This window comes from Symphalangus syndactylus, chromosome 13 (assembly GCF_028878055.3).
Source record: "Symphalangus syndactylus isolate Jambi chromosome 13, NHGRI_mSymSyn1-v2.1_pri, whole genome shotgun sequence".
Taxonomy (NCBI): domain Eukaryota; kingdom Metazoa; phylum Chordata; class Mammalia; order Primates; family Hylobatidae; genus Symphalangus; species Symphalangus syndactylus.
In genome coordinates this window covers 26200063-26214259 of record NC_072435.2, presented here as the reverse complement: position 1 = coordinate 26214259, position 14197 = coordinate 26200063, and the positions used below count along the sequence as shown (strand labels likewise).

Below are 14197 nucleotides of genomic sequence, written 5' to 3'. Positions count from 1 at the left end.
ACTTCATATTTATTGTGCACAAATAAATGTCAAATTACAGCTAAATATCAACAAGTTCAACTAATTAATGATCTATGTAAATGGCAAGCTAGAATTATAAATCAAAAATAGTACTGGGAAAACGAGAAAGAATTTTTTGAAGTTATAATACTAAGTTATTTTTCTGAATACTTATTATATAATTATTAAACCTGTTCTAAAACTGCCTATTTCTGGCCAGGCACAGTGGCTCACACCTGTAATCCCAGCACTTTGGGAGGCTGAGGTGGGTGGATCACGAGGTCAGGAGTTCGAGACCAGCCTGGCCAACATGATGAAACCCCATCTCTACTAAAAATACAAAAATTAGCCAGGCATGGTGGTGTGCACCTGTAATCCCAGCTACTTGGGAGGCTGAGGTAGGAGAATTGCTTGAACCCAGGACGCAGAGGTTGTAGTGAGCTGAGATCGCGCCACAGCACTCCAGTCTGGGTGACAGAGCAAGACTCTGTCTCAGAAAAACAAACAAACAAAAACTATCTATTTCCATAAAAAATAGACATTTGTAACACTAACAAGCAGTGCAAGTCAGCTATATTGACTTGTTTGCCAAAACTCGTATGTTGGGGTCCTAATCCTCAATGTAATATTACTTGGAGGTGTGAACTTTGGGAGGCATTTAGGTCACCATGGTAAGTAGAATTTCAGGAACAGAATAGGAATTAGAGTAGATGTGAAAAAGCTTTTGCTTTTTGCATGGCAATCCTTCTGCCATGTGAGGACACAGAAAGAGTTAGCCATGATACACCAGGAAAATGGCCCACACCAAGAACCAAGGTGACTGGCTCTGACATGTGGACTGTTCATCACCCAGGTCTGTGAAAAGTGAATTTCTGTTGTTTAAACCACCCTATCTATGGTATCTGCTACACCTAACCACACTAAGTTAAAGCTAATATGCCATCTCATTATAAGCATGAAATAATGTTGATAAACCTTATTAAACAAAGAAATTTGTGAGTCTTTACTATAAAACATGCAATATTCTAAGCTAGCAAACAGCACTAACTTGTTTTAAAAAATCTTAAGATAAATTATCACTATTTTACAAATAAGGACAGTAAGCCTGCCCACAGGATTTATGTATCTACACCCAAATTACAAAGAAAGTAAGACATGAACCTGGGTTTCCGGGATCAAACATGTTTTTAAATAAAACTGGCCAAACAGTCAGTGCAGATAACTGGTCACTCCAAATACCAAGAGTGTGGAAAGAAATACTTCAAGAGCCAAGGTGTGTTGCCAAAACATTATTCAGTCATCCTTCATGAATGACAGTATCTGAGTCATCATCCCCTGCACATATTGACATAGGCAGTGTTCTCAGAAAATAGTCCAGTGAATGAGTAGGGGTCACCCCTTACACACTGAGTGTAACATGGAAGGTGAGGGAGTACTGCAATAATGGGAGTGTATATGCTAGTAAGTAACTGGGTAGTCTATCTGGACCAAAGTAGTATGTTTGGAAGAGGCAGGGAGGAGGAAGGGCAAGAGGGGAGGGCAAAGAGTTATGAGCATGGGGCAGCAGCGTTTGTGCTTGCAGAGCTGTGGGTATTAATTGCCCAAAGAATAGTTAAAATCCTGACTTTGGAAGAAAAGAGAGATACTAATTTAGAAGTAGCGTGGTGACGCATGCCTGTAATCCTAGCACTTTGGGAGGCCAAGGCGGGCAGACTGCTGAGCTCAGCCTGGGCAACATGGTGAAACCCCGTCACTACTAAAATACAAAAAATTAGCCGGGAGTGGTGGTGTGAGCCTGTAGTCCCAGCTACTCAGGAGGCTGAGGTAGGAGAATTGCTTGAACTCGGAAGGCGGAGGTTGCAGTGAGCTGAGTGCACGCCGCTGCACTCCAGCCTGGGCGACAAAGCTAGACTCTGTCTCCATAAAAAAAAAAAGTAGCATTATACTGACTAATACTTAAATATGGGAATTATACTATGGGCACAGGACAACAAGGGAAGACATTCAAAAAGGAGATAGTGTGACGATCTGGGAAGTGAAAGGCCAGATGCAGCATTATGAAGCTTTTTATTTGTGAGTCAACAAGGCTTCAGTCTCAGTCAAATAATGGAAGGGCTCCCAAGAAAGACAACAGAGAAAATACAAAAATACACGAGGGCAGATCTTAACTTCTAGAGCAAAATTATCCTTACCCAAGAAGACCAGGTTCCTGTAGTTCTCCAACATCACATCCCAGTACAAAGCTTTCTGCACAGGGTCCAGGGATTTCCACTCCTCCTGAGAGAATTCTATGGCTACATCCCTGAATGTCAAAGGTCCCTGAAATGAAAAACACATTTCGACATGAGCAATGGGAGAGCTCTTATCTATACATAAAATGAGAAGAGGAGAGAACTGTCACATCAATTTGATTGAAGTGTGTGTTTTCTTTCACATATCCATGCAAGGCATCTGTGAGAAGTTTATGTGTCCCTAATTTAAATTTGTTTTAAAATTCAATAGATTATGATATCCTATAAATCAGTGTACGCTTCTCATTTTTGTGTACAATGCAAGAAATATACAAAGAAATGAACATGTGGTTATCTGTATAAGTGTTAGATATTATGTTCAATATATCAACTGAGTGTCTTAGATGAGCTAGCATACGAGTGGTGTCTTCGAGATGACAATGTCCATAGCAGCTTTAAAGAAAGGTCAGAAACTAAAAACTGTGATGACCACAGCAACAGCAATGACTGAAGTTTTGGAACACCTTCCATGTGCTGGGCAGTACTCCAAATGCTTTACATGTTCTAATTCAAATAACAACATAATAGATAGATAGAGAGATTTGTTCCCATGTTACTAGGAGACAACTATGTCACAGAAAAAGCTAAAAAGTCACCTAGGTCAACAACCTGAAAATGGCAGAGCAGGCATCTGAATCCAGATGTCTGAGAATCAGTCTTGAATCAAAAGAAACAAATGGTTAAATTATGGTTATGGTATGTCCTAGTCTCTCTGTGCTGCTGTACCAAGTAAAACAGACTGGGTAATTTATGAACAATAAAAATGTATTTCTCATGATTCTGCTGGCTGGGAAATCCAAGATCAAGGTGCCAGCAGGACTGATGTCTGGTGAGGGATGATCCTTGCTTCCAAGATGGTCTTGTTGCTGCATAGGGGATGAATGCTGTGTCCCCACACGGCAGAAGGGACAGAAGGGGCAAAAAGCAGTGAACTCCGTAGAATAAACCTTTTGATATCTCATTGACGAGAACAGCATACCCACTGACAAAGGCAGACTTCTCATGATCCAATCTCCTCCTAAAGGCCACGCCTCAAAACATTTAAAGATTGGGCCCTGGGGATTAAGTTTCAACATGAATTGTGGAGGAGAAAAAAAAAACTCAGACCATAGCATTCCACCCCTGGCCCCCAAAATTGATGTACTTCTCACAAACAAAATACATTCTATCCCAATGGCTCCCAAAGCTTTATTTCTACAACTATTTCAAAAGCCTATCGTCTAGAGTTGTATCTAACTACAATCTAAATCAGATATGGGTGAGACTCAAACGTGCATTTCATCCGAAGGCAAACTGCTTTCTAGTTGTGAACCTATGAAATCAAACGAGTTATGTGCTTCCAAAATACAATGGTGGGGCAGACACAGGTTAAATATTTCATTTCCAAAAGGGAGAAACAGGAAGGAAGGGGTAGCTGTTCCCACGTAAGGCTGAAACCCAACAGGGCATACACATTAAACGCTAAGGCTTGACAATAATCTTTGACTCCGTGTCCCACCTTCTAGACATCCTGGAGTAGAGGTTGGGTCCCAACATCCCGGGGATCCCAGCCCCAGTGGTTTTGTTGGGATCACCCCACATGGAAGTTCTCACAGTGCCTGCAGCTCTACCGAGCTGGAATCACATACCGGTGACTCTACAGTTTTGGGGTCTCAAAGGTGGCCCTGCTCCCAGGGCTTTATTGGACCTTATCCTAACAGGGACTCTCTGAAGTTGGCCCTGCCTCAACAGCTAGACTGAGCATTGCCTTAGTGGGGACTTCCAGGGATAGCCTCACTCATATGGCATTTCTATGCCTAGGCTCCAAGCATCTCTGAGGCATTCTTTGAAATCTAGATGGAAGTAGACATGAGTCCACATCTCATGCCCTCTGCACACTTTTAGTTAGCAGTGTGTTGATGTTGCCAAGGTTTACAGTTGTGTGTTCTAACTGACCTCGATCCCTGGTGGACTGAACAAAGTGGGTGAACGTGGAAATAAAAGAAAAAGACAAGAGAGTATATTTGGAAGAAGGGGCCAGGGGGCATCTTGCCTCTAGTGGACAAGGGCCCTGAGCTTTTTCAGCCCTCCGAATTTATTAGGTAAAAGAGATAACCAGAAGCGGGGTGATTGTCGGTAACTCAGTCGGCCATTTGGATCACAGCAGGCTTGCAAGACTGCATCCTTCGAACAATAAGCTCTAGATTTCCCAGTAGATAACTTCAAGGAGCCCGGCACCAGGGAGTGATGGCCCTCAGCAAACCTTCTGGTGGCAGGCACAGTCGTGAGTTTGCTCACATCCTGCATTCATGATAAACAGTTTGCTGTTTGATCATATAGCCTCCAGTGGAATGCTGAGTTGATCACGATCCCTTTGGCCTTTTTGGCTCCCAACAGTGTGTGCCCTCTGGAGTGGTGGCTGGTCTGCACCTGGTCCCACTTCAGCCACAGGTGGGGTAGCCAAGGACCTCTGCTCTGAAATACAGAGATCACAGACCTGAGGTATCAGAGTTCCCAAGTTCAAAGGGCACCCTGGGCCACTCCCTTGAAACTATTCTGCCCTCAAGGCCCTGGCACTCTGGACCTACAATGGGCACAGCAGTCTCAAAGATCTCTAAAATGCCTTTGGGGTGATTCTCCCATTGTCTCAATAATTAGGTCCTGGCTTACGTCTATCCATACTAATCTCCTTGTCTGAGGCCACTTGGCTACACCCCTCTTGGTTTTCTCTCCTGAATACACTTTTAATTCTTTGCATGGCCAGGCTGAGAATTTTCCAAATCTTTACACTGGGCTTTGAAAACAAATTGTTTTTAATTCATTTCTCTCTTCTCCCATTTTACTATAAACAGGTCAGAGAAGCCATGCAGCAACCTGAACAATTTGCTTTGAGAGTGTTTCTGCCAAACATCTTAGTTCATCAATTTTTTTTTTTTTTTTTTTTTGAGACAGAGTCTCACTCTGTTGCCCAGGCTGGAGTGCAGTAGCGCAATCTCGGCTCACTGCAAGCTCCGCCTCCCAGGTTCATGCCATTCTCCTGCCTCAGCTTCCCGAGTAGCTGGGACTACAGGTGCCCACCACCATGCCCAGCTAATTTCTTTTTGTATTTTTAGTAGAGACAGAGTTTCACCGTGTTAGCCAGGATGGTCTCAATCTCCTGACCTTGTGATCTGCCCGCCTCGGCCTCCCAAAGTGCTGGGATTACAGGCGTGAGCCACTGCGCCCGGCCAGTTCATCACTCTTAAATTCTGCTTTCCACAGCCCGGGCGCAGTGGCTCACGCCTGTAATCCCAGCACTTTGGGAGGCCGAGGTGGGCGGATCACAAGGTCAAGAGATCGAAACCATCCTGGCCAACATGGTGAAACCCCGTCTCTACTAAAAATTCAAGATGAGATTTGGGTGGAGACACAACCAAAGCCATATCAACTGGTTTCTGTCTTGCCTGAATATAATCACTGAAAGGAACAGGATGAAAGATTAGGGGGCCACTGAGAAAAAAGAAGCTTGACATAAACCAGTGTGTGCAGTAACACAGAAAGACACTAGGTAAGATCTAGTACCATAGCTGACTGCAGCACCAGAGTCTTCAATAGCACAGACAGGTAACAGGGGAGCTTCTGAGTAGAAACCAGCAAACCTCTTCAATTAGGAGATGACAAGCAAAGGCTCAGAGAGGACACGATCCCCAGTCAGAAAAATATAATTGTGTGTGTTGTTGTTGTTGTTGTTGTTTTAGATGGATCGTTTACTGAACTCCAGCCTGGGCAATAGAGTGAAACCCTGCCACAAAAAAAGGAAAAGAAAAAGAAGGAAGGAAGGAAAGAAGGAAGGAAGGAAGGAAGGGAGGGAGGGAGGGAGGGAGGGAGGGAGGGAAGGAGGGAAGAAAAAGAGAGAAGGAAAGAAAAAGTGAGAAAGAAAGAGAAATGGCCGGGTGCAGTGGCTCACACCTGTAATCCCAGCACTTTGGGGAGCTGAGGAGGGCAAATCACCTAAGGTCAGGAGTTTGAGACCAGCATGGCTAACATGGTGAAATCCCGTTTCTACTAAAAATACAAAAAATTAGCCAGGCTTTGTGGTGCGTGCTTGTAATCCCAGCTACTCAGGAGGTTAAGGTAGGAGAATTGCTTGAACCCAGGAGGCAGAGGTTGCAGTAAGCCGAGATCGCACCATCGCACTCCAGCCTGGGCAACAAGAGTGAAACTCTGTCTCAAAAAAAAAAAAGAGAGAGAAAGAAAGAGAAAGGAGGGAGGGAGGGAGGGAGGGAGGGAAGGAGGGAGGGAGGGAGAGAGAGAGAGAGAGAAAGGAAGGAAGGAAGGAAGGAAGGAAGGAAGGAAGGAAGGAAGGAAGGAAGGAAGGAGAGAGAAAGAAAGAAAGAAAAGAAAGAAAGAAAGAAAGAAAGAAAGAAAGAAAGAAAGAAAGAAAGAGACTAGAGCTAAAAATAACTGAGTTGAAATAGTCACTAGATGAGTTCAACAGCTGACTTAATCAGGCAGAAGAAGGAATCAGTGAACTCAAAGGGGATTTTGACAGGGAGAGAAACAAAAACTATAAAAAACAGAGAAAAATGAAGAGAGCATAAGGGGCTCATGGCAAACCATCAAGCACCAAGAACATATGTATTCTGGAAGTCCAATAAATAATGTGAATATATATAACATTACTTAACTGTAAGTAAACAAACAAGCTTTACTGAAAGCCATAATATAATCAAAGGCTGGGTTCAATGGCTTATGCCTGTAATCCCAGCACTTCTGGAGGCTAAGGCAAGCAGATCACTTGAGGTCAGGAGTTTGAGGCCAGCTTGGTCAACATGGTGAAACCCCCTCTCTCCGAAAAATACAAAAAAATTAGCTGGGTATGGTGGTGAGTGCCAATAGTCCCAGCTGCTCAGGAAGCTATGGCAGGAGGATCCCTTAAACCTGGGAGGCGGAGGTTGCAGTCAGCCCAGATCATGACACTGCACTCCAGCCTGGACAACGGAGCCAGACTTCATCACCAAAAAAAAGATTCATGCAAAGAAAATGTAAGCAAGAAAACCTTAGATCTAAAAAAAACATAGTATTTTATAATCACACTGTGAGCCAGGCCTTCCAGAAAAAGATAAAGCAAACATTTATTTATTTTTGCTTTTGTGGTATGCCATCCTAAAAGAGGCACTCACTCTTTTAACTGCCCAACCTGGAGGAAACTTCAGACATCTGTGGTGAAGATAGCATGCATACAGGCAGCCACGGTGACATTCTTTGTAACAGCAAAAAACGGTAAAACACCCATTCGTCTTCATTTAGGGACTGCTCCAAAGAGGATGCAAAACAAACTATTAGTGTTTATTAACATAAAAATATGTACACTTCAAAAACTTGCAAAATAAAATTTCACAGCAGAACATTCACTGAAGAATTGTTTTCTGAAATCTCAAAATGACGTGTAAATGCAACTTGACGCCTTTCACTGACTCTTGCCACAGAACTTACAATAGTAGCTCTCCACAGAAACATGAGGGATGGTGGATGATGTGACAGGGAAAGGAACCTGGGTTCCCCCAGGTTGGGCACTTGAAAGAGTGATCGCTTCCTCTAGGATGGTGCATTTCCTGCTTTGCTAGATCTGGCAAGATTTTCCACTACCCTGAGCTGCAAAGCGGCCCTCTCCCACCAACATCACATGAGATTTCTCACCCATTTAAACAAAACCTACTACTATGTTTCTTCTAGATTTTGAAGATCTGGGGAAAATGATAACTCTTTGCATTTCCATTTTCCATTTCATTAATTTGTAGAAATCAGAATAAAATAATCTTCATTCTTTGCTCAATTTTTTTTTTTTTTTTTTTTTTTTTACTGCATTCTAAGAGCCATTTCATATTCTGTAGTTAAATTTTTGGAATATATATGCCTTAATGTCCTTTTATTATTTTTATTTTTAATTTTATTTTTGGAGACAGAGCCTAGCTCTGTCACCCAGGCTGGAGTACAATGGTGCAATCTCAGCTCACTGCAACCTCTGCCTCCTGGGTTCAAGGGATTCTCCTGCCTCAGCCTCCCGAGTAGCTGGAACTACAGGCATGTGCCACCACGCCAGGCTAATTTTTGTATTTTTAGTAGAGGTGGGGTTTCACTATGTTGGCCAGGCTGGTCGCTAACTCCTGACCTCGTGATCCGCCTGCCTCGGCCTTCGAAAGTGCTGGGATTACAGGCATAAGCCACTGCGCCTGGCCAATGTCCTTTTTTAAGATTATAAATTTTTTTTTAGCATGAAACTGAAATGTTTCCTTGATGCCCCGTGTTTTATGTTTGCTTATAAATTTTATGGTATATATAAGGTATACAACATGATATTACAGTATAGATAGTAAAAAAAGTCACTATAGTTTAACAAATTAACACATCCATCATCTCAGAGGTACCCTTTTTTTTTTTGACAGGAACAGCTAAAATCTAACATAGCATGAATTTCATATATAATAAAATATTATTTTCCTATCATCTTCATGTTGTACCACCTTCTTAATGCCTCAACTGCATATCTGCTTGGACTTTTACTGCAAATAAATATATTATGTGATGTTTAAAATAAAAGAAATATGATGTTTAGTAATAATTGGTGGAATGAGAGAATTTGGCTCCATCTTCTCTAATAACAAAGGAGTTCTGCTCCTACCTCTGAGCAAAATTATAACCTTTTTACATAAAACAACTGCTAAGAGTCCCAGCATGAACACCGCAGTCTCTGCAGGACGGATATAGCGACAGTGGCTAAATGAATCCGACATTCAGGTTGATTTTATATTTTAAAATCAATGATTGGCCGGGCACGGTGGGTCACACCTGTAATCCCTGCATTTTGGGAGGCCAAGGCGGGAGGATCACCTGAGGTCAGGAGTTCGAGACCAGCCTGACCAACGTGGTGAAACCCCATCTCTACTAAAAATACAAAAATTAGCCGGGCGTGGTGGTGCATGCCTATAATCCCAGCTACTTAGGAGGCTGAGGCATGAGAATCACTTGAACCAGGGAGGTGGAGGTTGCGGTGAGCCGAGATCGCACCATTGCACTCCAGCCTGGGCAACAAGAACGAAACTCCGTCTCAAAAAAAAACAAACAAACAAAAAATCAATGATAAAATAAACACCCTCTATCACTGATGTGTGTATCTAATTGTCCATTCCATTCCCAGGCGTTAAGATTTTGAAGTTAGAAACAGTGACTAATTCATACAGCTTCAAATACAGTATAAAATTAGGCAGAAAAGATCTCCCCTCATAGGCCTCTTTTCCAGAATTTACGAGGTATCCTGTACATTAATATGTGACTTCCGTGTGCAGCTTCTCTACTTCTGGTCTACAGAGAGCTGACTGCGTCCTGATTTTGCCTCTAAACAATCTCTGCTGCCAACAGCTCTGACACTGTGGGGCCCATAGCCCGTCTCCATCCATGTCTGAGTGTGAGCCTCTCCCAGGACCATGCCCAGTGGAGCCTCTTCCCAAGTTAATGTCATTGGGTCGCAGTGAGATAGAACCTAAGTGAGATGAGAGAAACTGAGGGAAGGCATGGGTGAACGGCAGCAAACGTGTCAGGCAGGATGCTTCAGACTCAGAGAAGATTCGCAACTCCAATGTGTCGCATTTCAAAAAGGAAAGAGACAGAATGATCCACTAAGAATATCATTTTACCTCTGTAAGAGCCATCCCTGACTCCTTTTCTTTCCCCTTCTTCCTCTTCTGGGCTTCTCTCTCAGTCAATATAATTAATTCTTTACAAGTCAAATCTGAAAGTCAAAAATCTGTTGTTTAATGCTTGGAAACAACACATTCCTTTCTGCGCTACAACCATGCCCACAGGGAAGACCTCAGCATTTGGAGAGACAGCCCACTGCACCAGGGGGATGCAAGGATAATAAATTCCTAAAGACCAGGTGTCCTGGCATGGTGGCTCACGCCTGTAATCCCAGCACTTTAGGACGCAGAGGCGGGCAGATGAACTGCAGTCAGGAGTTTGAGAGCATCCTGGCCAACACAGTGAAACCCCGTCTCTACTAAAAATACAAAAATTAGCCGGGTGTGGTGGCATGCACCTGTAGTCCCAGCTACTCAGGAGGCTGAGGCAGGAGAATTGCTTGAACCTGGGAGGCGGAGGTTGCAGTGAGCTGAGATCATGCCACTGTGCTCCAGCCTGGGCCACACAGCGAGACTCCATCTCAAATCAATCAATCAATCAATAAAAATAAAAAAGAGGTCGGGCACGGTGGCTCACGCCTGTAATCCCAGCACTTTGGGAGGCCGAGGCGGGCGGATCACGAGGTCAGGAGATCAAGACCATCCTGGTTAACACGGTGAAACCCCGTCTCTACTAAAAATACAAAAAATTAGCCGGGCGCAGTGGCGGGCGCCTGTAGTCCCAGCTATTCCGGGGGCTGAGGCAGGAGAATGGCGTGAACCCGGGAGGTGGAGCTTGCCGTGAGCCGAGATTGCGCCACTGCACTCCGGGCTGGGTGAAAGAACGAGACCCCGTCTCAAAAAAAAAAAAAATAAAAAAAAAAAAAAAGAAGAAAATGTATGATGTGTCTGTATACATATCTTTATGTGTACTGTATTTATATAGATAGATATAGTATGCGTACATAAGTATAATGGATTTATTCAACCATAAAAAGAAGAAAATTCTGCTATTTGCGACAACACGGATGAACCTGGAAGACATTATGCTAGGTGAAATAAGACAGACACTAAAAGACAATTACTGTATGACCTCACAAGCAGAATTTTAAAGAATCCAATTCATAGGAACAGGGTAGAACAGTCGTTGCCAGGAGCTGGTGGTGGGGAGAATGGAAAAATCTTGGCCAAAGGGTACAAATTTTCAGTTATAAAATGAAGAAGTTCAGGGGCATCTAACGTACACCGTGGTGTCTAAACTGTATTGGACACTTTAACAGTTTGGAAAGTATTTGAAAAATTTAATGAATTACAGGGTGAAAGTTTAAAAAAATGACAATATCTTTTTAGAAATGAATGACATCAGCTGATTATAGGATGCCACCAAATCTTATTTCAGAAGTTAGTAATTATTTATAGAAAGGCAGATATTGAATAAACTAACACTTATCTCAAGCTTCCAAAATAACAATGAATTAAGTGGAACTACAAAGAAAAAAGTAGGCCGGGTGCAGTGGTTTACACCTGTAATCCCAGTACTTTAGGAGGCCGAGGCCGCCGGATCACCTGAGGTTGGGAATTTGAGACCAGCCTGACCAACATGGAGAAACTCCGTCTCTACTAAAAATACAAAATTAGCCAGGCGTGGTGGCACATGCCTGTAATCTCAGGTACTCGTGAGGCTGAGGCAGGAGAATCACTTGAACCTGGGAGGCGGGGATTGCAGTGAGCCGAGATGGCACCATTGCACTCCAGCCTGGGCAACATGAGTGAAACTCCATCTCAAAAAAAAAAAAAAGAAAAAAGTAAATTCATTACAAAAAAAAAAATAAGACTCTCAATACTCATACAAAGACATACCTTGTAGGCCTGGCGTGGTGGCTCCCGTCTGTAATCCCAGCACTCTGAAAGGCTGAGGCAGAAGGACTGCCTGAGCCCAGGAGGTTGAGGCTGCAGTGAGCGGAGATCATGGCACTGTACTCTAGTCTGACAGAGCAAGACCCTGTCTCAAAAAAGAAAAAAAAAAAAAAAAGACATACCTTGTAGCGAGAGTGACAGTCATTTATTGCCCCATTTCTCGGTTACTCTATCCTCTACCCCATCCCAGGAAAGAAAAGAGTTACCACAAATGACTGAATTTAAATGCCCTCTGGCTAAACAGAAATTCCAAATATCTTTTGATACAAATAAATACAAAATGCACAAGCCTTACAGAAAAGAGTGGTAATTTTCATCCTCATGAGTACAATTTAAAGAAATGAATTTTAAATTAGAGTATAAAGTCACAAATTAGAATATTACAACCACCATCCATATCCAATCAATTTATCGCTCATCTGGATGGGGTCCTCTCCCACTGTCTTCACTACTCTGTGTGTCCCTCTCTCATTCTGCACTTTCCTCCCCTTTTCTGTTTTTCTCCTCTTTATGTCTGTTCTGCCCAATGCTCTGCAACTTACTTCACCTCTCGTAGCTCTTTCTCCCCAATCTTTCTGATTGTCCCCAATCTCCACGTATTTCTGCCTCTTTTTCCCCATCTAAGCTCCGTCTCTGCTCTCCTTGTTAAAATTCCCTCTTACCTGTTACACCTCCTTTGTTCCCATTCTCTAGCACCCCCAACTTCCTAGGCTTCCTCCCTGCTGTGGTTCTCCCTCTACTCTGCTTGTCACCCACTGCCCTCTCTTTCAGTCCCAGCACCACGTAGCTCTGTCGGCTGCGGCTCCAACTCTTTTATCCTCTCCCCACTGTCTGTCTGCAGTGCCTCCTCCTTTGCCGCCCCTCACTATTTTGCTGCCCTTCATCTCTCTGAAGGTCCCCCTTTTTTTCTAAATGTCTCTGTGCTTTCCTCTCCCTGCTTCTTTCTCCATTCGTTCTCTTTCACTCTTGCTGTCTCTTTGCAAATCCCTAAATTATCATCCATTTTGCCGTGTATTTATGGGTCTCTCTCATTCTCTTCTATTCGGTCTTTCCTTTTGCTCCGTCGCTCCCCCTCTTTTCCTCTCCTGATCCCTCTCACCCACACGTTCAGTAGGAAAGGGGAGGAATAAGATACCCACCTCCCGGAAAAGCATATTTTCCAGTGGAGTAAAATTTGGGAAGAACACTGGGTGTCACAAGACAGACTCAGGTGACCTCCCCCAACGTGGGGGATCAGGAAAAGCAGTGGCTGTTAAGGGGAATCCTGGGGAGTGAAAGGACCCGGCGTGAGGAGGACACAAGGTGGCAGGGGGTACGGTGTTTCAGGACAGGGAGGGTCTGCAGAATCCAGGACCTGGGAGGAGAAGCGACTCCTTCAGGAGCCGGACGGCGGGCGCTCCCCTCCAGGGGCTGACCACGGAGAAGCTCCGGGGTCGCGACGGGCGGGAATCCACCTCCCTAGTGAGGACTCGACTTGGTGCGGGGCCGAAGCAGAGGTCAGCAAGGGTTTTAAGCAGGAACACGACCTGAGTGGGATTGTCTACATGGTCCTAAGGCAGAAAGGCAGGGAGCAAGGAACAGCCTCAGAGAGATTTTTAAACCGAAAGGGAAGCAATTATCAGACTTACTTGGGGCGAAGGGGCTGTTGCTGGTATTTTAAGGTCCGTAGCGATCCCCAGGAAACGGGTATGGACAAGGGAAGACTGCCAAGTGCACGTTCGATTCACGTAGACCGGGCGAAGCAAATGTTTAGTCCGGGTAGACAAAAAAATGATGCGCAGCGCTGTGATCGTTTCCCCGCGCGATCTGCTTCCGGGTGTGCAGGAAACTGCACGCGCTGAGAAAAAAGACTGACAGGCCTGGGGCGGGGAAGGGCCTGGGCGGGGTGCGACCCGCAAAAGGGAAGGGGCAGAAAGACGGGCTTGATTTGGGAACCCTGAAAGAGTGGCACAAGGCTGATGGGGTAGTGGGCGGGGCCAGGTGGGCTAAGCGGGCCCGGCAGTGTGGGCAGGGCCTGTTTGGTGGGCGGGGCCTGTTAGTCCCTCTGCCTTCCACCCAGCAAGTCTTTGTTCTTCTGATTTGGGAGTATTTGTTACTATTTCTTGTCCTGTGAAGCAGCGTTGCTTCCTGCCTATTTTAAGTTAATGTTTTAGACTTTAAGGTCAAAGCTTAAAGTTGTGGTCCACTTCTGTTGGAAACTAAGATGTTTTCTTCTTGTCAAGTTGAACTGATTTAAGTCAAAATCGATTTTTGCGAGCCTGGTGGACTACGCCGGGTCTTGCCAGTGAGGCTGAAGCCAGTTAAGGCTGAAGTTACTCAGTAGTCAGGGAACTAGGATCTCCGTGAAGATGTGAT

The 14197-nt window shown here is 44.3% G+C and overlaps 2 protein-coding genes across 7 annotated transcripts in view; both read right to left on the bottom strand.

The window, feature by feature from the left end:
- ZNF616 (zinc finger protein 616) overlaps positions 1–2294 on the bottom strand; it is a 46418-nt gene extending 44124 nt beyond the window's left edge. Inside the window, exon 1 of the mRNA XM_055238797.1 lies at positions 2193–2294. The gene's annotated coding sequence lies outside the window, so the exon portion shown is untranslated. The remainder of the gene's footprint in view (positions 1–2192) is intronic.
- Positions 1–14197, bottom strand: part of ZNF836 (zinc finger protein 836) — a 19223-nt gene extending 5026 nt beyond the window's left edge. The window contains exons 1-5 of one of the 6 annotated variants that reach the window (XM_063615495.1): positions 13197–13459; positions 12982–13106; positions 11786–11927; positions 9944–10038; positions 2193–2319 (exon numbers count right to left, since the gene is read on the bottom strand). In XM_063615495.1, coding sequence (XP_063471565.1) covers positions 2193–2319; positions 9944–9958 — 142 coding nt within the window. In that variant the 5' untranslated portion in view covers positions 9959–10038; positions 11786–11927; positions 12982–13106; positions 13197–13459. The other 5 variants (XM_063615494.1, XM_055238794.2, XM_055238795.2 and 2 more) reach the window with 5 other exon arrangements.